Source organism: Cornus florida, unplaced genomic scaffold (assembly GCF_030987335.1).
Source record: "Cornus florida cultivar Cherokee Brave unplaced genomic scaffold, ASM3098733v1 CherokeeBrave_3.0.0_Hap2_Chr06, whole genome shotgun sequence".
NCBI lineage: Eukaryota > Viridiplantae > Streptophyta > Magnoliopsida > Cornales > Cornaceae > Cornus > Cornus florida.
In genome coordinates, this window is record NW_026775576.1 from 83380482 (window position 1) to 83399862 (window position 19381).

Genomic DNA, 19381 nt, shown 5'->3' on the forward strand with positions numbered 1-19381 from the left:
ATCTAGTTTTGTTCATATTTCTAATTATTTTACGGAGCGTATTTTGTGTCGCGTGTATATTGTTAGTGTAATGCATTATATTATAGTGCAACAAATACATTAAAAAAATTATTACATAAACGATATAATAATGTAAAATTGTGGCCTAAGTGTTCGCGACGCGAAAGACGATTTGAATTTCCATCCTTAACCCTATTGATGAATTTAAAGGGATATTACCCCAAATTTGGTTTTACCATAGTGGAGTAAAGACAACCCAAACCAAATATAACCTGTTTTAGTCTCAAGCTCGCACCTTATTGAAAAAAATACATATGTATATACAACTCAATTCAACAGAATAAACTTCTCACTCATTTTCAACTCTTAAAATTTAAACAAGTCAAATGTGACAGTCAATGTAAAGGTAGTGTCCATTGTCCAATCAAATGATAAAAAATAATAATAATAAATAAATTGTAAATGATAGAGCTTCTTGAAAACTCAGTACTATGTAGGGTTGCCCCATTAAAAATTTAATAGTAGAAATACGGTTTGTGACTCATGGGGTCAACCACTTTTAGGGTCCTCCAATAGTATAGGAAGGATCATGTGTGAACAGAACAAAGAGGCCCTGTTTGGTATTTGAGAAAAAGTGGATGAAAAGGTTGCAGAAAGTGAACAAGGAGGGTGGAAACAAAACATCATATCAAATCAAACAACTTTTTAACCTGTGTGTTATGAATAATTAGGAGAGATGTAAACCTTTCGATGATGGGAGGGCCCATCATCACAATGACTTACCTCCAATGCTTTAAGATTCCAAACCCTAAGTTGATGATGAATGGTATGTGTGTGGTGGTGGGTGCCATGAGGGTATTCTTCCCGTCACATTCAACCTTTACAAATTGAAGCGACCCCACTTCTCACTTGTGATTTATCAACTGTGAAATAGTATAATTTAAAGAAAAATTAAAAGGAAAGGATTAATTTGAATCCTTAATGTTTGATCTGGTTGGTATAATCTCTACTATTTATAAATAAATAAATTTAGAACTCGTTTGAGATTGTAGTGGAATTAGGTATGGGTTTTGTTTTGGTATTTAAAAGGAAAGGATTAATTTGAATCCTTAATGTTTGATCTGGTTGGTATAATCTCTACTATTTATAAATAAATAAATTTAGAACTCGTTTGAGATTGTAGTGGAATTAGGTATGGGTTTTGTTTTGGTATTTTTGTTTTTGTCTGTGAATAATGAAAAATTATGTTTGGTAAAATATGTTTTATTTTGTACCGTGTTAAAACATTTAGTGAATAATGACAAAAAATTAAAATCTCAAATTGGTGTTTTGGTTGTTGGTCAATTATTCACGAAGCGTGGTGTTTTAATTTTTGGTCATTATTCACGAAACGTTTCGACACTGTTTTACGTGTTTCAGCACTACAAGAACAAGTAAAACAATAATGAACAATAAGTGTGTATATATATATTTTCTTAAATGACATTTTAAAAATAATTATTATATTTTTTAAACTTATTGCCACTTTTTTACCAAACATATTTTTATGTTTTTATTTAAAAAAATCTTACAACAAATTAACATTACCAAACGTACTACCAGATCACTATTCAAAACACTCTATATTTTGCTTTGGTTAAAGCAAAACGTCAAAAACAAAAAGTAATGATAGGGGAACCGAAAATGAATCACCAAATTAATATCGAATTTGATGTGGTTGGCCATTCTTATTCAAACAAAAAGCGAACCAAATTGGGCCCTAACAAGATTACTTTTTACTCTAAGACTCTGTCTATATCCACATAAAATATCTTCTTCAAAAAAATATTTTTTATATATAATATTTTCAGGTAAAATATTTATTATTTTATTTTTCATTGCTTTACAAAAGTACAAACTACTTTTATTAGATTTTGATAGAATATTTATTTTACTTAAATTTTGGACAATTAAACACAAATAATAATAATAATAATAAAATTTTTACATAAAAACAACGAAGTCTTTGCACATAAATTGATCTGAGTTAGCTCAATATTTGATTGAATTAACCAAATCTTGATAACTGTTACATGCTCAAGAATGGGTCATTTTACAAGCAAGCAGATAGTGACAGCTAGGTGTCGTTGTTGGCCCACTCAAAGCAAGTGGACACGGCATCTCTCTCTCTCACTTCACTCCATACCTTTCTCTGTCTAACAAAAGCATGATTGCAAAAGCTCCAAGGAGTGAGAGTGAAACAGCAAGATCTCAAATGTATAGAATCTATACTCATCACCTATTCGCTGTTCCTTCCAATGCCCCCATTTTCGGGCCCACCCAACACCAACACCACCACTACCAACGGCGTACCACTCCCAGTACCAGCAACAACAAACCAACAGCGACTTCTCTACTTAAATCCCATGGATATTATATATACATATTCATATTCATATACACACCCACATAAATATATTACTCAATTCCATTTTTTTATTCTATTTGAGAAAGTTTTGAAGGGTAATAATATTATTATAACTTATATATAGTATACACTTGTGTTCGCCGGCGATGCCAACGCCGGTTACTACAGCCAGGCAATGCTTGACCACGGAGGCGGCGCAAGCCCTCGACGACGCCGTCACCGTCGCGCGCCGCCGTGGACACGCTCAGACCACGTCGCTCCACGCGGTGTCCGCGCTTCTCTCGCTTCCGTCCTCGGCGTTGCGGGAGGCGTGTGGTCGAGCTCGGAACAGTGCGTACTCGTGTAAGATTCAGTTCAAAGCTCTCGAGCTCTCGTTAGGGGTTTCTCTGGACCGCCTTCCTTCGTCGCCGCAACGGGTCGACGAGCCTCCGGTGTCGAACTCGCTCATGGCGGCCATAAAGAGGTCTCAGGCGAACCAGAGACGACAGCCGGAGAATTTTCAGTTGTATCATCAGCAGCAACAACAACAACAACAGTCGTCGACGTCGGCGATTTCGATGGTGAAGGTTGAGCTTCAGAATCTGATTCTATCGATTCTCGACGACCCGGTCGTAAGCCGGGTCTTCGCCGAAGCGGGCTTTCGGAGTTGTGACATCAAGCTAGCTATTCTTCGACCCGTTCATCAACTTCTCCGTTATTCACGTTACAAGGGTCCACCTATGTTTCTCTGTAATTTGACTGACGATTCCGATCTAGGTCGTCGGGGTTTTAGCTTTCCGTTCCTGGGTTCTTCTGGGTTTTTCGGCGGAGATGAGAATTGCAGAAGAATTGGGGAAATCCTTGTGAGGAAGAAGGGGAGGAATCCTCTACTCGTCGGTGTTTGCTCCAACGATGCCCTGCATCGTTTCCTGGAGATTATTGAGAGAAAAAGAGGTGTACTGCCCATAGAAATCTCTGGATTGAATTCGATTTGCGTCGAAAACGACATTTCAAAGTTTGTGACTGAGAATTCTGAGGAGTGGGTAGTGAAGCTGAGATTCGAGGAGGTGGGTCGAATGGTGGAACACTGTGTAGGAGCTGGTGTGATTGTAACTTATGGAGATTTGAATGCATTGATTGGTGACAATGCTTCAGTTTCTACTGTGAGCTGTGTTGTTGGTGAATTGACGAGGTTACTGGATGTTCATGGTGAGAAGGTGTGGTTGATTGGAGCTGCAGCTAGTTACGAAACGTATTTGAAGTTTTCGAATGTGTTTCCCTCCATTGAGAAAGCTTGGGATTTGCAGCTTCTACCCATCACTTCTCTTAGGCCTTCCATGGGAGAATCATACCCCAGATCCAGGCAAGTGTCCATTGTGCTGTTTGGTGTTATTAGTTATGCATTGCAGTGTCAAGCTTGGTGTGTGTATGTGTGTGTTTCATTAAGTTATAATAATTTATTTTGTGAATCAAAACTTTTCATTGTCATATTCATCTCTGTGTTCTATAGTTTTTAACTTGAACTATGAATAATTGTAAATTTTAGCCGATTGCGTTTGTAAATGCATGATTAGAAGTATCCTGCTCTGTTCCGATCTTTTGGTAGGATGTCATATATCAACAACCACAAAGGTAAAATAAGGTGCGTCTTTTGATTATTTGAGGTGAATTTATCTTTAGTTATCATGTGTATTAATTTTGTCACAGATTTAACATTACTTTTGGTTGGGATTTTTCGTGGTCAATGAATGCTTTTGTGTAACCTTTTAAATGTGTAGTGCGTGAGCAGATTTAAATTATGTCAAAAGGGCTGGTGATTGTTAAAAAGAGAAACCTTTCATACTCATCAATTTGATCACTTGATGTTTGACTTGAATTTTTTTCTTTTACATAAAGAATTGTTGTCATTAAGTTTTTAAAAAATGATTAAATTATGAAAAATCGAATTCAAGTTTTCAATGATAAGAAAAAAATATTAATACTGTGGTTCATTTGAAGGTATCTTATAATTATATACATACCCAAGTTTGAATATGTACATACGTGTATATATTTGTCTGCTTGTGTATTTATATGCAAGAATACATATACACGTGTATATTGATATTTGCAGTTGACATATCATAGGATTTCTTGAAGCTTCACTAAAAAATTAATGATTTTCATGAAGTTCTCCATGACTACTCTGTTTTTACCCTCATCAGTACATAATGCATCAGTTTGACCTAGGCATTCCCCTTTTTTTTTTAAGCATGATTGGGCATCCATACTCTCTCTTTAATGCCAATATACTAGTCTGTTAAGGCACAAAAAATACACTTTTTCCATTACATATTACCTATCATGTGTTTTAACAGCCGTATTTTTTGTGTCAGAAGCTTGTAAATCAACATATACTTACCACCACATAAAGTATGTATTTAATAGATTGTATTTCACTGACCAGCACTATATTATTTTAAAATGAAAACGTTGGATCCTGTATAATTAATTCAAGCTTGGTAAAGTGGATGGAAAGGAGAGGGAAGAGAGTGGGAAGAGCGAGCCTCGAGTGTAGCTCTGTGACATATTGTAACTTCATGATGAACATAACCATATACCCTCGGTTTTGACCATATGCACTTGTAGGAAATTTGATTTCTGCGGAACTGTTACGTGCTTTTTTTGCACAAGAGGCATCAACAATTTGTTAAGACAACTACCATTTCATCCTTCAGGTTAAGAGAGGGTTGAGAATAAGTTTAATTCATCCAACTATTGATTAACCATCATAGTGCTTTCCCTGTGATATTATAAATTCTTCTCTCATTGATTTAGTTTTATGAAATTTCTCTTTAGTTCTTTTTATGAATACTTTTGGACCAGCCATATATACTCTCTGCCAGTGTTCATTTTGACTTATGACCATCCTGTGCCCATTGGATCTCACGGTTCCATGCTCATGATATACTTGCAGTTTGATGGAGTCCTTCGTTCCTTTCGGTGGGCTCTTTTCTGCACCTTCTGATTTGAAGAGCCCATTAAGCAGCTCAAATCAATCTAGCTTGCCTTCCTGGTTGCAGATGGCTGAACTCGGCGCAAGCAGGGGATTAGATACGAAGGTGTGTTGTCATAAAGTTATTTCGGTTATCTGATCTGGGGTCACTTTCCCCTTGACCCAAGAAATATTTGCTTATGCTTGTTGGCTCTGATGATGACCTCAACTGTGCCTTTAAAGATCAACTCTAGTTGTAAAATATATCACATTTCCGAAAAGTAGATGTCTCAATGTGAGATATTGCTATTCGTGCTTCTAAAAGCAGGGAGACACAGATTTGATTGGGTGAGCTTCTGGTCTTATTGTTTGCCCATAAACGCCATTTGAAATTATGATTTTCTAATAATATATTAAATTGTAAGGTGGAGTGAAAACTGAAGGGTTTTAATGGAAAAGTTACTTTGAAAAATTGTTAAATGAAAACATCTAGGAAGTTTAGGCTTAGAAGAATATGATAACCTTAGGGACAACTAAGATCAAAGAGTGCGAGGTTAAAAATGTACTAAGTAAGATGAAATTAGGAAGGGTTTTAGGATCATATGACATTCTTAAGTGTTTGGCGGATGGTGGCATATCTTGGCTAACAAAATTGTTTCATAAGATAATAACAACTAAGAGAATGCCTGATGAGTGCTGCAAAAATATTATAATACCTATATATAAAAAATAAAGGGGAGATACAAAGTTGTCATAATTATTGTGGTATTAAATTTAATGAGTCAAACTATAACTTCGAGAGAGAGTGATTGAACAACTAAGACTAGAAACTGAAAAATCAATCTGGATTCATGCCGGGGAGGTCAACGATGGGTCTATTTAGTTATTGAGGATTCTAATGGAAATATATAGAGAGAAGAAGGAAGAAAAAAGATCTTCATATGATTTTATTGATTTAGAGAAAGCGTATGACGGGGTACCTAAAGGATATATGATGGAAGTGTAACTATAGTTAAAATGTCTGGAGGAAATAGATAAATCTCAAATTATTATATGCTTACATCAAGGTTTAACATGAAACCCATATCTTTTTGCCTTTTATTATTGATGAACTCTCAAGATGCATTCACGATGATCCCATGGTGTGTGTGATTTGCTGATGCTATTTTTTTTTAATCGACGGAAACTAGAGAACGAGGAAGTGCTAAATTGCAGGTTTGGAAGGAAGCTCTAGAATTAAAAAGGCTTTAAGATAAGCAAGAATAAAAGTGAATATATAAAGTGTAATTTTAGTTGGGAAAAGGCTTGGTTGTTGATGTTGTTTATATAAAGTGTAACTTTAGTAAATCTAGAAATACAAATAGGGACGAACTGGAGATTGAGGATCAAGAGATACAAAAAGGTGAAAGTTTTGGCAATTTAGGCTCAACTATTGAAATGAAGGAGATATTGGAGATGGCACGATGTGTTAAATGGACGGTGTAATATATTATGTGATTGGCGTATTTCCAAAGATTGAAATGAATTTTTTTTTTTTTTTTTTTTAAATTAACTATTTGACCATCCATTATTTATGGCACAAAATGTTGGATGACTAAGGACTAACATGTGCATGCGACAAAAATGCAAATGTTGAGATGGATGTGCGGCAATACAAGAAAATGCTGAGTTAGAAATGGACACATTTGTGAGGTGGTTGAAGTTGCACCAATTGGAGATAAAGTGAGAAAATCATTTAGAATGTTTCAAATATGTAAAGAAAGTCATTAAGTGCACCAATTCGGAAGAGTGACATTGTCCGCATTAACCCTGATGTTAGGGGAAGGAAAAGACCAAGATTAATACGTGTAGAGTTGGTAAAAAAAAGTAATGGTAACATTTGACAAGACTGAGGTTTTGACATTAGATAGATTGGAGTGAAAACATATGATTGATATAGCTGACCCCAAGTAGTTGGGAAAGAGGGTTTGTCGAGTTTGAGTTGAATATTAAATTGCAAGGTGGGTAAATCTATATAATTTACCTTTTAAACCTAGATGAATCTTTTTGTAGGTAACCATGAATTATGTAGCAGCATATCCACTAAATTTAAAAACAAAAAAATACTTTATGATATTCATTAAAAACTGGTTTCCCCCTCTCCAGTGCAGGCCGAAGATAATGGCTTGGGATTGAGCGCTAAAGCCGCAGGGCTGCGAAAGAAATGGGACAATAGCTACCAGCTTCTTCATCATACTCAACGAATACCAAAGGCAGATACTTATCAAGTGGGTTTTCAAGTTCCTACTGTTACAAACTTTCATGTTGTTGATGACAAAAAGGAAAATGCTGATAATCACAACAACAATAATAGAAATGCATCTTCAAATGCAAGTGAGCAGAAAAATGTAAATTCATGCCTATCAGCAGATTTGCAAAAAAATTCTAGCTCAAAACCTAGCCTTCAGTTGCCTGAGGTTTCAAAGACTACGGATGAGAATTTCACATTTAAACTTTGCAAAAAAAATTCAATAACTGAAAACCTTGAGTTGGGTGATCTCAGTTGTTCCCCTTTGAGTTTGTCCAATTCAAGTGTTGGTTATGATCACGCATCTCCAACCTCTGCAACATCTGTAACTACTGATTTAGGTTTGGGAATATGCTCTACATCTATCAGCAGGGAATTGAACAAACCTACGAATCAGAGTCGCATAGATTTTCTACAAAATTTATCAGGTTGCTGTTCAGTCGGTGTTGATTTGGTTACTCCAAGTACCTTGAACAATCCAGCTCAATCTTCAGGCTTCTCATGTCCTGATTTGAACTGGCAGCTTGATCAAAGTGATTTCAAGACTCTTCACAGGGCACTCAGTGAATTGATCAGCGGGCAAGAGGAAGCTGCAAGTGTTATTTGCCAAACAGTAGCTCGCTGCAGAACAAGAAATGAAAAGCACTATGGGGCAAGTCTAAGAGGAGATATATGGTTCAGTTTCCTTGGACCTGATGATTTTGGTAAGAAGAGAGCTGCCATTGCTCTTGCTGAAACATTATATGGAAGCAGCAACAACTTTTTCTGTGTGGATCTAAGTTCCCAAGATGGAACAATCCATACAAACACCATATATGATTGCAGAGAGATGAATGGTTATGATGTAAAGTTCAGAGGGAAGACTGTTGTTGATTACATTAGTGGAGAATTGAGTAGGAAACCTTGGTCTGTTGTTTTCCTTGAAAATATAGACAAGGCTGATCTGCAGGCTCAGAATAGTTTATCCCAGGCAATGAGGACCGGTAGAATTTCAGACTCACATGGAAGAGAAGTGAGCATCAACAATGCGGTTTTTGTGACAACCTCGAGATTCACTAAAGGTAATAAAATTCTCTCTTTTGCAAAGGAAACCAGCACCTATTCTGAAGAAAGAATATTAAAAACGAAAGGATGGCCAATTCGGATTTTAGTCGGTCGTGCTCTTGGGGAAATCACCATCAGCCATGACTCGAGTGTGTTGAATAGTACAAGAAAAGGCATCTCAAACCCGATCTTTCTGAATAAAAGGAAGTTAATTGGTACTAGTGAGACCGCGGAAGAGCATGAAACCTCAGAAACAGCCAAAAGGGGGCACAAAATGTCAAACTCGTATCTGGACTTGAACATCCCTGCCGAGGAGATTGAGTTGTGCAACAATGATAATTGCAACTGTAGAACCGATTCCATCTGTGAAAACTCAAATGCATGGTTGGAGGATTTTATTGAACAGGTGGATGGAGCAGTGGTTTTCAAGCCATTTGATTTTGATGCACTTGCTGAGAAAATACTAAAGGAGATTAGTGAGTGCTTTCACAAGATCGTTGGTTCTGAGTGCTTGCTAGAAATCGACTCGAAAGTCATGGAGCAGTTTCTTGCAGCTGCTTGTGTATCAGACAATAACAAAGTGAAAGATTGGGTCAAGCAGGTCCTTAGCAGAGGATTTCTAGAAGCCCAGAAGAGGTACAACCTCACAGCTTCCTCTGTCGTGAAACTCGTTATTTGCGAGGGCATGTTCTTGGAAGAACAAGAACCAGGAGTTTGCCTCCCAGCTAGAATTATTATGAACTGATGTACTTATATATAGTTTTCTCTTGTATTTAGATGTATAATTAGAATTTTAGCATGGATAAACCTTGTTTAGCCTGTCAATCCCATGTTTTGTTGGATTTTTTCAGGTTGTATTTGTGTAATATAGTATAGACTGCATTACATGATGTGTGATTTTCTTCATAGGTCTGCGCCAATTGTCTTCTTAGTTGTAGCTGAATCAGCTGATTCATGTTCAATAACATAATTTGCTTGTGCTGGTGTACACGCTCATAAACGTGGTTGAAATTTGTGAAATCTCATTCAGGAAAAAAAATAAAAATTGTGAAATGGTTCTCTTGATCTCCATTGACCTAGATCAAACATGGTTCCAAGAGAAGAGTACATGTAGAACTTGGTTCAATATGAATTGGGAACGAAGTTGTTGTGATGCATTTACACACTAATGTGGCCTCCCACAAGCAGGTGTAAATACTGTCAGCTTTGCACTCTTCATGCTCTTGGCAAGGCCATGGAATGAGACGTCACAACAAGTTGGGTCAAGAAATTTGGACATTATACAAATTTTAATTCATTTATTAGATGTCTAGAGAATTTGAAACAGATTTTTAATTATCATAAAACACTTTGTTAATTGCAAAAAGACCTCACCTACAATTAGATTTTTGGAACTAACTCTTGAACTAAAATTTATGCTAAATGACCCTCTTAATCCATCTAAAAGTTGTTAAGAAACTTATTGTTGCCCGACTAACAAATTTTATCTAAAATTACGATTAATTTGAATTTGCTTGGTTAAGTTCTTGAAAATAATCATGAAAAAATAATACTCCGAACAGTTTTAGAGTTCTACAAAAGACAATATTTATATTCATGCATTTTTTTAATTAAATTTTTTTTTTAAAAAAAAAAAGAAAAGAGAAAAGAGGGGAAAAAAAGAAAAAGAAAAAGAAAAAGGAAAGAAAAGTTTTCAAAACACTAACTACCAAACAAACTTTTGAACAATTTTCGACTTCTTTTAATCTTTCATTTTAAAATTATTCTCAGAAAATGAACTAAATAAACTTTTTTTTTTTTTTTCTTTTCACTTTTTATGATATATATATTTTGAAAATTGCAAGTGAAGTACCTTTTTCCTTTGAAAATCATAAACATGCCCTAGTTTTTGATACTTCAAATAGGCCAAGGGCATTCATCTCCTTTTTGACGCGCAGACCTAACGGACAAACAGTCCCTCTTTCTCTCTCTTCTCTTCTCTTCTCTTTCTACACCCACCCGAATCTCGAATCCGCATATGTTTCAAAACACTTGAATCCATCCGATCCCTTTGAGATCTCAGTCACCATGGAAATGCCTTCAATTTCTTCGAGCCCTCGAACTGTCGAAGAGATCTTCAAAGATTACAGCGGTCGTCGTGCTGGCGTCATTCGTGCCCTCACCTACGGTACTTTTTCACACACACATGTATCCTTACAATCCCTGATTTCAATGTACACATGTGTTGATTTAACCTAACGAATCACTTCTTTCACATCTCAGATGTCGACGAGTTCTATACACTCTGCGATCCAGGTTAATCTCAAAGTTTTTTGTTCCGCTCTCTCTATATATAAATTTTGTATATATATATGTATTTATGTGTGGGTGTGATTTTTTTTTTTAGCTTTCTTAGATTTGGATTGGATTAGTTATGATTTTCTTAATCTCTAGAAAAGGAGAATTTGTGTTTGTACGGACACTCGAATGAGAGTTGGGAAGTGACTCTGCCGGCTGAGGAGGTTCCGCCGGAGCTTCCAGAGCCAGCGTTAGGTATCAATTTCGCCAGAGATGGGATGAAACGTAGAGACTGGCTTTCGTTGGTAGCTGTGCATACTGATTCTTGGTTGCTCTCTGTTGCTTTTTATTTCGGAGCACGCCTTAATCGCAACGAAAGGTATATTTTTCTTCCAATTAATTTTATGTATTGGGTTTTGCTTGGTATATTGATGTTTAAATTATAGGGGTACATAGCATTCATTTCAGATCCAGATATTAATACTATTGTATAGTAGTGAGTTAAAATTTCAATAAACTTCTAAATATGTATATGTTTTATCAGTTTCCTTTTACTTACCTAATTGTTGGATTTAAGTTGGTCAAAATTTACTGCTGTTAGTTTATCTTAGATATACTGTGGAATGATGGATGTTTGAAGGTATCACCAAAGCTCCATTGGAATTGTGCATAATGGCCAGTTCAACTTTTACTCCTCCTCCTTTGGACCTTGACCAGTTGGGGTTGTTCGCTTGACACATTGATCCTCTAGTATTTTCTTTATACCTAGAGCTTTTTTGAATCTCCTTTATACTTGGGGGTTGTTCTGCATAATAGCCAATTCGACCTGGCGGTCCTGGCTTGCTTGACAAATTTTAGCATTCATTTCTCTTTTGGAACAAAGTTCATCCTCTTCGTCCACACACGCACATACTTGCTGGATAAAGACTTTCCAAAGCCTTTACAACTAAGGATTTTATCATTGTATTAGAGAGACCTATTTATAGTGCATCATCTCATGGTTGAGATCGAAGCAGACCATAAACCAGCGGACAAGATCGAGGCTCCAGAATATTCCTACTTTCTCAAGGATTCTTTTATAATTCTCTAAAAAGATATCTTGTCCGAGAAATGCTTGTGTGACACTGACAACTAGATGACCCAACTAACTCATAATTTGCATGGGATGTGACATGAGGATCAGCATAGTTGGAAAACCTTCCTTGGAGAGTTGTTATAGTATGAAGGGAAGGAAAAACATAAATTATTTAAAAGATTTGAGAAACAGAAGTTTTCTGGCCAGTGTCATTTAGAAGACTTACAATTGGCTGTTGTAGGCAATTTTCTTGTAGCCTCTAAGTAGGCCATGATGGGGCTTGTGAGGCGGACCATCAAGCGTGTAGTGTGTTGCCTAAACCCTAAGCCAGTTCCTTTGTACTTTATGTAAGAGAAGTAATATAAAGTTTGAACTCGTCTTGCAACTCATGCGCTTTTCTCCCTTTTTGTGTTGTGTGCTGGCGTTTGGCTGAGACTTGGTGTGACCAAGTGCCATTACAAAGGCAAAAAGTTATAGGTTGGTCTACTCATTTTGGTTTTTGCATCCATCTGTCCAAGAATCAACATTCATGGGGGATGGCTAGGGATCCTTTATTCCACCAATCAGGTGATTATTTGATTTTATAAGTTGATGGGAGTGTGTGTGTTCTCTGTGTGTGTGTGTGTGTGGAAATTCTTGAGTATTTCAGAAAATTCAGAAGAAAAGAAAATATCGTGAAGGATTTCATGGCACTGATCCACTTTGCTTTTGTGGAAAATTGATCCAGATAGCCACTTTTGACAAATTTAATTATAGTCAATCCTTAGCTAAGTTGGTCTCACTGCAGTAAACCCAACTTGGTCTTATTTAAATATCTCAGCAGTTCAAGCTTCTCCCTTTTTGTGTTGTGTGCTGGCGTTTGGCTTAGACTTGGTGTGACCAAGTGCCATTACAAAGGCAAAAAGTTATAGGTGGGTCTACTGATTTGGTTTTTGCATCCATCTGTCCAAGAATCAACATTCATGGGGGGATGGCTAGGGATCCTTTATTCCACCAATCGGTTGGTTATTTGATTGTATAGGTTGTTGGGAGTGTGTGTGTGTGGAAATTCTTGAGTATTTCAGAAAATTCAGAAGAAAAGAAAATATCGTGAAGGATTTTGTGGCACTGATCCACTTTGCTTTTGTGGAAAATTGATCCAGGTAGCCACTTTTGACAAATTTAATTATAGTCAATCCTTAGCTAAGTTGGTCTTACTGCAGTAACCCAACTTGGTCTTATTTCAATATCTCATCCGTTCAAGCTCCAACTATATATTTGAATTGTACCAAGGGAAGTAGATATCTTTTGTTCAAGATTGAGAGTGAGTTGATGCTGTGTTCCATGAATGTTGATTCTTGGACAGATGGACGCAAAAACCAAATGAGTAGACCCACCTATAACTTTTTGCCTTTGTAATGGCACTTGGTCACACCAAGTCTTAGCCAAACGCCAACACACAACACAAAAAGGGAGAAGCTTGAACGGCTGAGATATTTAAATAAGACCAAGTTGGGCTAGGGATCCTTTATTCCATCAATTGGCTGGTTATTTGATTTTATAAGTTGTTGGGAGTGTGTGTGTGTGTGTGGAAATTCTTGAGTATTTCAGAAAATTCAGAAGAAAAGAAAATATCGTGAAGGATTTCGTGGCACTGATCCACTTTGCTTTTGTGGAAAATTGATTCAGGTAGCCACTTTCGATAAATTTAATTATAGTCAATCCTTAGCTAAGTTGGTCTTACTGCAATAACCCAACTTGGTCTTATTTCAATATCTCAGCCGTTCAAGCTCCAACTATATATTTGAATCTTTCCAAGGGAAGTAGATATCTTTTGTTCAAGATTGAGAGTGAGTTGATGCTGTGTTCCAAAAGCAGGAGAAATTCATGCATAGAGGATTTGTCTGTGTGTCTTTTCATCATGTTGCAACGTCTGAGTTCCTATTTCCCAATGTGTACCAAAAATAATTTGCATCACTTTGGTGGGTTTTTTCTTTATATCTTTAGTCCTAGTGATTCTCAGCCTCTGATTTCACTGGGATTGATCCTTTACCTTTCCGGAGTCAATTATAGTGTCTATTCAATAAAAACACATTTTTATAGTTATAATCGTATTTGAACTCTTCAACTCTTCTGTGAGATGATCAATCCATTAAATCAATCATGTGAACTTTATTCCATTATATTCCAAAGGGCCTCTAAGTCGAACTTACTTTTTATGATCTTCAAGTAAATTTTAATTATAATCTTCAGTACTGTCTTCCCAAATATATCAACATGCAAATCGACTTGACCGACAGGAACAGACTGACCCAATCTTTCATTTGACTAAAGAAATTACATCATCTTTTTTACCACAAAAATTATTAACAGATTGACACCAAGTCCTAACACCTTCGCCAATGATATTTAGGTTCTGAAGACATCATGAGGAGTTTTTTATGTTCAAACTTCTTTCTGGGTTAAGTTTCTTTCTTCAAATAAGGCAGATTTTTAGTTGGTGATAGTAATACATCTCCCCTGAGTAAAGTTTATGCATGATTACTACATGCATTAACTTATTCTTCAGTCTCTATTGGAATTAGGTGGTAAAAGGGGTTCTATTGGGGGTCATGGTACTTGTAGAAGGGGCCCACAATCCTATATTTGCTTCAAAGTTCAAATTGATGTTTTTGGTTGTTCCAAAGGTTGTGGTAGAGGTCGTATACAAAGTCATGATCACAGTCATTAATTGCGAAGGAGAGATTCATACAATGGATGTGTATTACAACACTCTAGGTAAGTTATGGGCTAATCAGACTAATCGAGTGATGTTATCTTTAAGTACCTCTACTTCTCATCAAAATGAGGTAATCTAACACACAATGCTAGTACCTCTGCTGGTGATCTATTTCATTTTTTTAAGAGTATAATAATTCCTGAGTTAAGCAGGAATAGCAGATGTCTGTTTCACATTTGCCACATTTGCTTGTCTAAGTACTGTTACTTGTTTTGCATCTTCTAATGCTACCTCTAGGATCATTGACTCAGGAACTTTGACTTGTATTATTTGTAAGATAAGCATTTTTTCTCCTCATTGAATACTCAAACATTCAAGTCATCTGTTAGTTTGATGATGGTAGATCCGGTGATTTAGTTGGAGAGTAAGAAGAGGAAGAGCAAATAGCAGATTAATCCACCTATTGCATAACCCTAGGTCTGATTGCTAGCTGATCTTGACGTCCATCAAAGGTTTAGTCTAGTTCCTTAAGGAGGCCCCATGTTGTGATTAAAGGTGAAGAGATCTATGTTGAGAGCCATGGTCTATTTAAAAGCTAAATGGTTGTGTTGAGTATTTACCTTGTTTATTTATCAGAAAACTCACAGAAAATTTCCTGAGTGTGAATTTTGCAAGATCTTGAAAATCATGTCGCTTGTCTTGCTTTCATTATATTGAAAATTCTATTATTTTTATCCGAAATGAATGAAATTAGATAAAACAATCAGAAGTTGCTTAAATAAGCCAGATTTTGTAGTGAAGCAGAGCTTATGCCATTATGCTCCATTTTTTAATTGACTAGAGCGGTACGTTCTGGACAATGAATGAAAAAAACTGATGAGGTGATCAACTAACCGGCAGCAACATGGATGGTAGTGGCTCTGTCGGCAATGACAACTTGGACAATGATGGCTCAGCTACTGTCTTTCATTGCTTTCTTTTTTCCTTTCCATTATCAACAGAAAAGGAGTAGCAAGGCTAATGGGGACTCACTGTATCTTTGGTATGAATTCTTGGTATTGCTCCCATTTTCTAGGAGTTCTACAATTATGACTGGTAACTTGTATCTATGATTGCTGATCCCTTGTAGTTTGTAAACCCAATTCAGCTGAGTGGTTGATTTGCAGGTCCTAATCCATTTGAGATTTTATAATTTCCATCAAAACCTACTGCCAGTACATAAAAGATATGATGTTGTGTAATCATGTTTTCTTCATCGAAATTAATATATTTTTTCCTTTTTGATAAGTAATTCATAGTATGTATTTGAACCCCTTCCCCAACAATAAATGTTAACGTGCTGTGCTTATTCCATACAAATATGGTTTCTTTGTTCATAGAAAATTAAAGAAGATTCTGGTCGTATGACTTACTAATTCCAGCCTCATCTCATTTTGTGAAAATTATTTAGTAATATCCATTATCTACGATCACAAAGGAATGGAGTTTCATCCTACAATAGGGTGGTGCTTTTTCTTTTTCTAAAAGTTTCCCCTAGAATTGTTGATCCTTAACCAGCCCTAAACATTTATCTAACTACTTCTTTGTGTTTAAGTATAGGTTTTTCAGCTGATTTTATGATTTAAATTAGAATGAACACCATTGCATGGGTGAAGAGGGTTTTCTTTCCCCCTCCCCTCCCCTCCCCCTTTGATCTGGTGGTTGAAATATCACCTGCCACTACATTTAAGTTTTTTCTTTATTCTTTTAACATTAGTATGGTCACACAATTTTTTAGACGATGAGACGAATATATTTGGCCAGCCAGTGAGAATCAATTTTTGAATTAATATTTAAAATTAATGCATTTGTAGGCATTCATACTTGAACAATTGGCATGTCTGGGCATGCGTTGTATTGTTATATGCGTATTGAAGAGCATACAATTTCTTCTTTTTCTTTTCTCCTTAGCACATGTCTAGGAAACCAAAAATGTGCCTCTCTTGGCAAGGATAGCCATATACCTGATAATTTGGTAGCATACCCTGCCCCTATGGAATGGGTTTGGGGAGGGCTGGTTTGGGTGGGTTTGGATGGAGGATCTACACCCAACTCTAGTTTGAGGTAGGGACATGGAAAGTTAGGTGACTGAGCCCTTGCCCGCCCTGATACTATAGTGACTCATTAAAATGCCCCTCGAGCTTAAAATAACACCTAGAATATAAAATTCTTTTTAAGTTTTCTCATCAGTTCATTCAGCTGACCCCCAATACGAAGTATTCTCATCGTCATTTAGCGCTGCTAAATGTTTCCAGTACTTTCATGTCCTTGTTGCCTATGTGGTCAGGCATCATTGCCATTGCCTTTACCTGCCATCTTACTTGCTCAGGCTGTTGTGGCTTCCTACCATAGAGGCATAGATTTTAAGTTTAGTTTTTGGTTCTTTTTCCTTTTTCATTTGGAACTAGTATAATAGTTGAGTTAACCAGATTTGCTCCAACTTTGTGTTAGAAACTTATAATTTATACTTTTGAATTAATATTTTGGTATTATTTACTTCTGTATTGTTTGTTTCTTTCCTTTTCCGGAATTTGTTTAGTCACCTAGAAAGTTAAGGACACCAAAAAAGAAGCATAATTTTTTTAAATCTTACATGTAAGATGCTGAATGATTGACCCTTATGGAAGGGTTTTGGAGATCTCATTTGCATAGTTGTTAAAGGCGTGCCTAGGCTCCAAAAAAGCCCCAGGCTCGTCAAGGCTCAGCTAAAGCGCCTCAACCTACTATCGGCCAGGTCCTTCAATCAGGCTCACATAAAGCCCTCAGGCTCACACTTTTTAGTAGGCTCCAGTCTCAGAAAAGGCGCGCCTTGTATTTTCTAATCATTTATTCGTATCATTTTCCTTTTTTACTTAATGGCTACTAAATTAAAAGGTTCTATAGCATAAATCGTATTGTTTAACCTTGTGAAATATTTGACGAAATTCATAAATTTATTGTTCACTACTAACATTAACGGTAATTATTGCTTGATTATGAATATATATAATAATATATTGTTAAATATGCATTATTATATACACGCGCCTTACTTCAATCAGGCTCGCGCCTTATACTGCGCCTTGTGCTTAGGCTCCAGAAGGCCTTTGGCGCCTTAGTGCACTTTGAGCCTTTAACAACTATGGCGTTTGCGCATGAGATGGGGTAGACCTGTGGAAACCTGTTATGGGCATGGGACGTGGTAAAAGTACCCTTTTGCTAGGCAGGGTCTGGATGGTAGTTACCTTTTCTCTACCTGTCATGTTACCATTCCTTCTCCTGAGTACCTCACATCCACTGCTTACAGTGCTAAGTTTTTGGTTGCCTTCTTTTTTGTTGTTTGGGCATATGATGTTTTGCAGTTAATGTTTGTCTTTAGGAAACAATATTACTAAAGCATTTGTGCATCCCACTCAACAGGAAGCGTCTGTTTAGCCTGATAAATGATCTCCCCACCGTCTTTGAAGTCGTAACTGAGAGGAAGCCCACTAAGGATAAGCCCAGTGTGGATAGTGGAAGCAAATCCAGGATCAGTATAAAGGTGCAGGTTCAAATTTATATAGAGTATCTGTCTTCACTCTTTACCTTTTCTGTATTTTGGTTTTATAAACTTGACCCTGCTTTGCAGAGATCAAATGATGGACAGTCGAAGCTATATAATGCGGCTTATGAGGAGCACGAAGATGAACATGGTGAAACCCTCTGTGGGAGCTGTGGGGGAAACTACAATGCGGACGAGTTTTGGATTGGCTGTGACATTTGTGAGAGGTGGTTCCATGGAAAGTGCGTAAAAATAACGCCAGCCAAAGCGGAAAGTATCAAGCAATACAAATGCCCTTCTTGCAGCACAAAGAGGGGCAGGCAGTAGTAGTGGCTGAAGAAGAAACTTTCTGGAAGGTTAACCTCATTGCTTTAGCTGACTGGTGTTGTGTTAAAGCAAATATTATATAAGCCTATTAGGATGTATTTTTATTTTTATTATTATTTTTTTTTATGGGCTCTTTTAGTTGTCGTAATTATACATAATAGATCCATTTCCAAATAGTCGAAGTTCGGCTTTTTCCAAGCTTACATTGTTTCTGTCTCTGTATGATTCTATAGTTTCTGTTTCATAAGATGCTGATTGTAATTGTTGTTTATGACATTGTATTCTGTGAGACCCTGTTTCCTACACCATCTTGAAAGCTTTTGACATTTAATTATTTTGGCCTCCAATTGACAGTAATCTAGTTAAAATGTGGTGGAAATAATCTTTCCATTTGCCAATTATGAGAAAAATTCACATTAGTAATTAGGTTGTTTTAGTTTGAAGCTTACCAAAAATAGAAAGCTTCACTAGTTTGAAATTATTATTAAGTAGTTGCATTTAGATTGATAAGTGATAAGGTTAAATTGAGCTTGTTGGATTTAATTGGTTAATATAAATGTGTTGGGTAGCGAATTGTTGTCTGGTCAAGTGATATATATATGTATATATATAATAATAATAAACCAGAAAAGCCCCCTTTTGCCCTTACTGCAATTGAAAAGATAGATGTTACCTTTGAAGGAAATTAAGGAAGGGTGACTTTCCGAAAAAAAAAAAATTTAGGAAGGGTGGGCAATGTCCCATCGATAGCTTA

The 19381-nt window shown here is 36.5% G+C and overlaps 2 protein-coding genes across 2 annotated transcripts; both read left to right on the forward strand.

The window, feature by feature from the left end:
- Nucleotides 1-2284: 2284 nt before the first annotated feature.
- LOC132312416 (protein SMAX1-LIKE 8) lies at nt 2285-9691 on the forward strand. The gene is made up of 3 exons (XM_059810785.1): nt 2285-3749; nt 5343-5487; nt 7511-9691. The coding sequence occupies exons 1-3, from the start codon at nt 2554-2556 to the stop codon at nt 9434-9436; spliced, it is 3267 nt and encodes a 1088-aa protein (XP_059666768.1). The 5' UTR covers nt 2285-2553; the 3' UTR covers nt 9437-9691.
- A 902-nt stretch (nt 9692-10593) lies between these two features.
- Nucleotides 10594-18961, forward strand: LOC132312417 (PHD finger protein ALFIN-LIKE 1-like). Its single transcript, XM_059810786.1, has 5 exons — nt 10594-10858; nt 10954-10986; nt 11125-11347; nt 18180-18300; nt 18388-18961. The coding sequence occupies exons 1-5, from the start codon at nt 10759-10761 to the stop codon at nt 18625-18627; spliced, it is 717 nt and encodes a 238-aa protein (XP_059666769.1). The 5' UTR covers nt 10594-10758; the 3' UTR covers nt 18628-18961.
- Nucleotides 18962-19381: the final 420 nt, after the last annotated feature.

What these genes read in the sequence shown, in the direction of transcription:
- LOC132312416 (XM_059810785.1), top strand. Translation starts at nt 2,554, where the DNA reads ATGCCAACGCCGGTTACTACAGCCAGGCAATGCTTGACCACGGAGGCG. An exon ending in GAATCATACCCCAGATCCAG is followed by an intron (nt 3,750 to 5,342) that starts GCAAGTGTCCAT and finishes ATATACTTGCAG; the next exon opens with TTTGATGGAGTCCTTCGTTC. An exon ending in GCAGGGGATTAGATACGAAG is followed by an intron (nt 5,488 to 7,510) that starts GTGTGTTGTCAT and finishes TCTCCAGTGCAG; the next exon opens with GCCGAAGATAATGGCTTGGG.
- LOC132312417 (XM_059810786.1), top strand. Translation starts at nt 10,759, where the DNA reads ATGGAAATGCCTTCAATTTCTTCGAGCCCTCGAACTGTCGAAGAGATC. An exon ending in CGCCTTAATCGCAACGAAAG is followed by an intron (nt 11,348 to 18,179) that starts GTATATTTTTCT and finishes CCCACTCAACAG; the next exon opens with GAAGCGTCTGTTTAGCCTGA. An exon ending in AATCCAGGATCAGTATAAAG is followed by an intron (nt 18,301 to 18,387) that starts GTGCAGGTTCAA and finishes CCTGCTTTGCAG; the next exon opens with AGATCAAATGATGGACAGTC.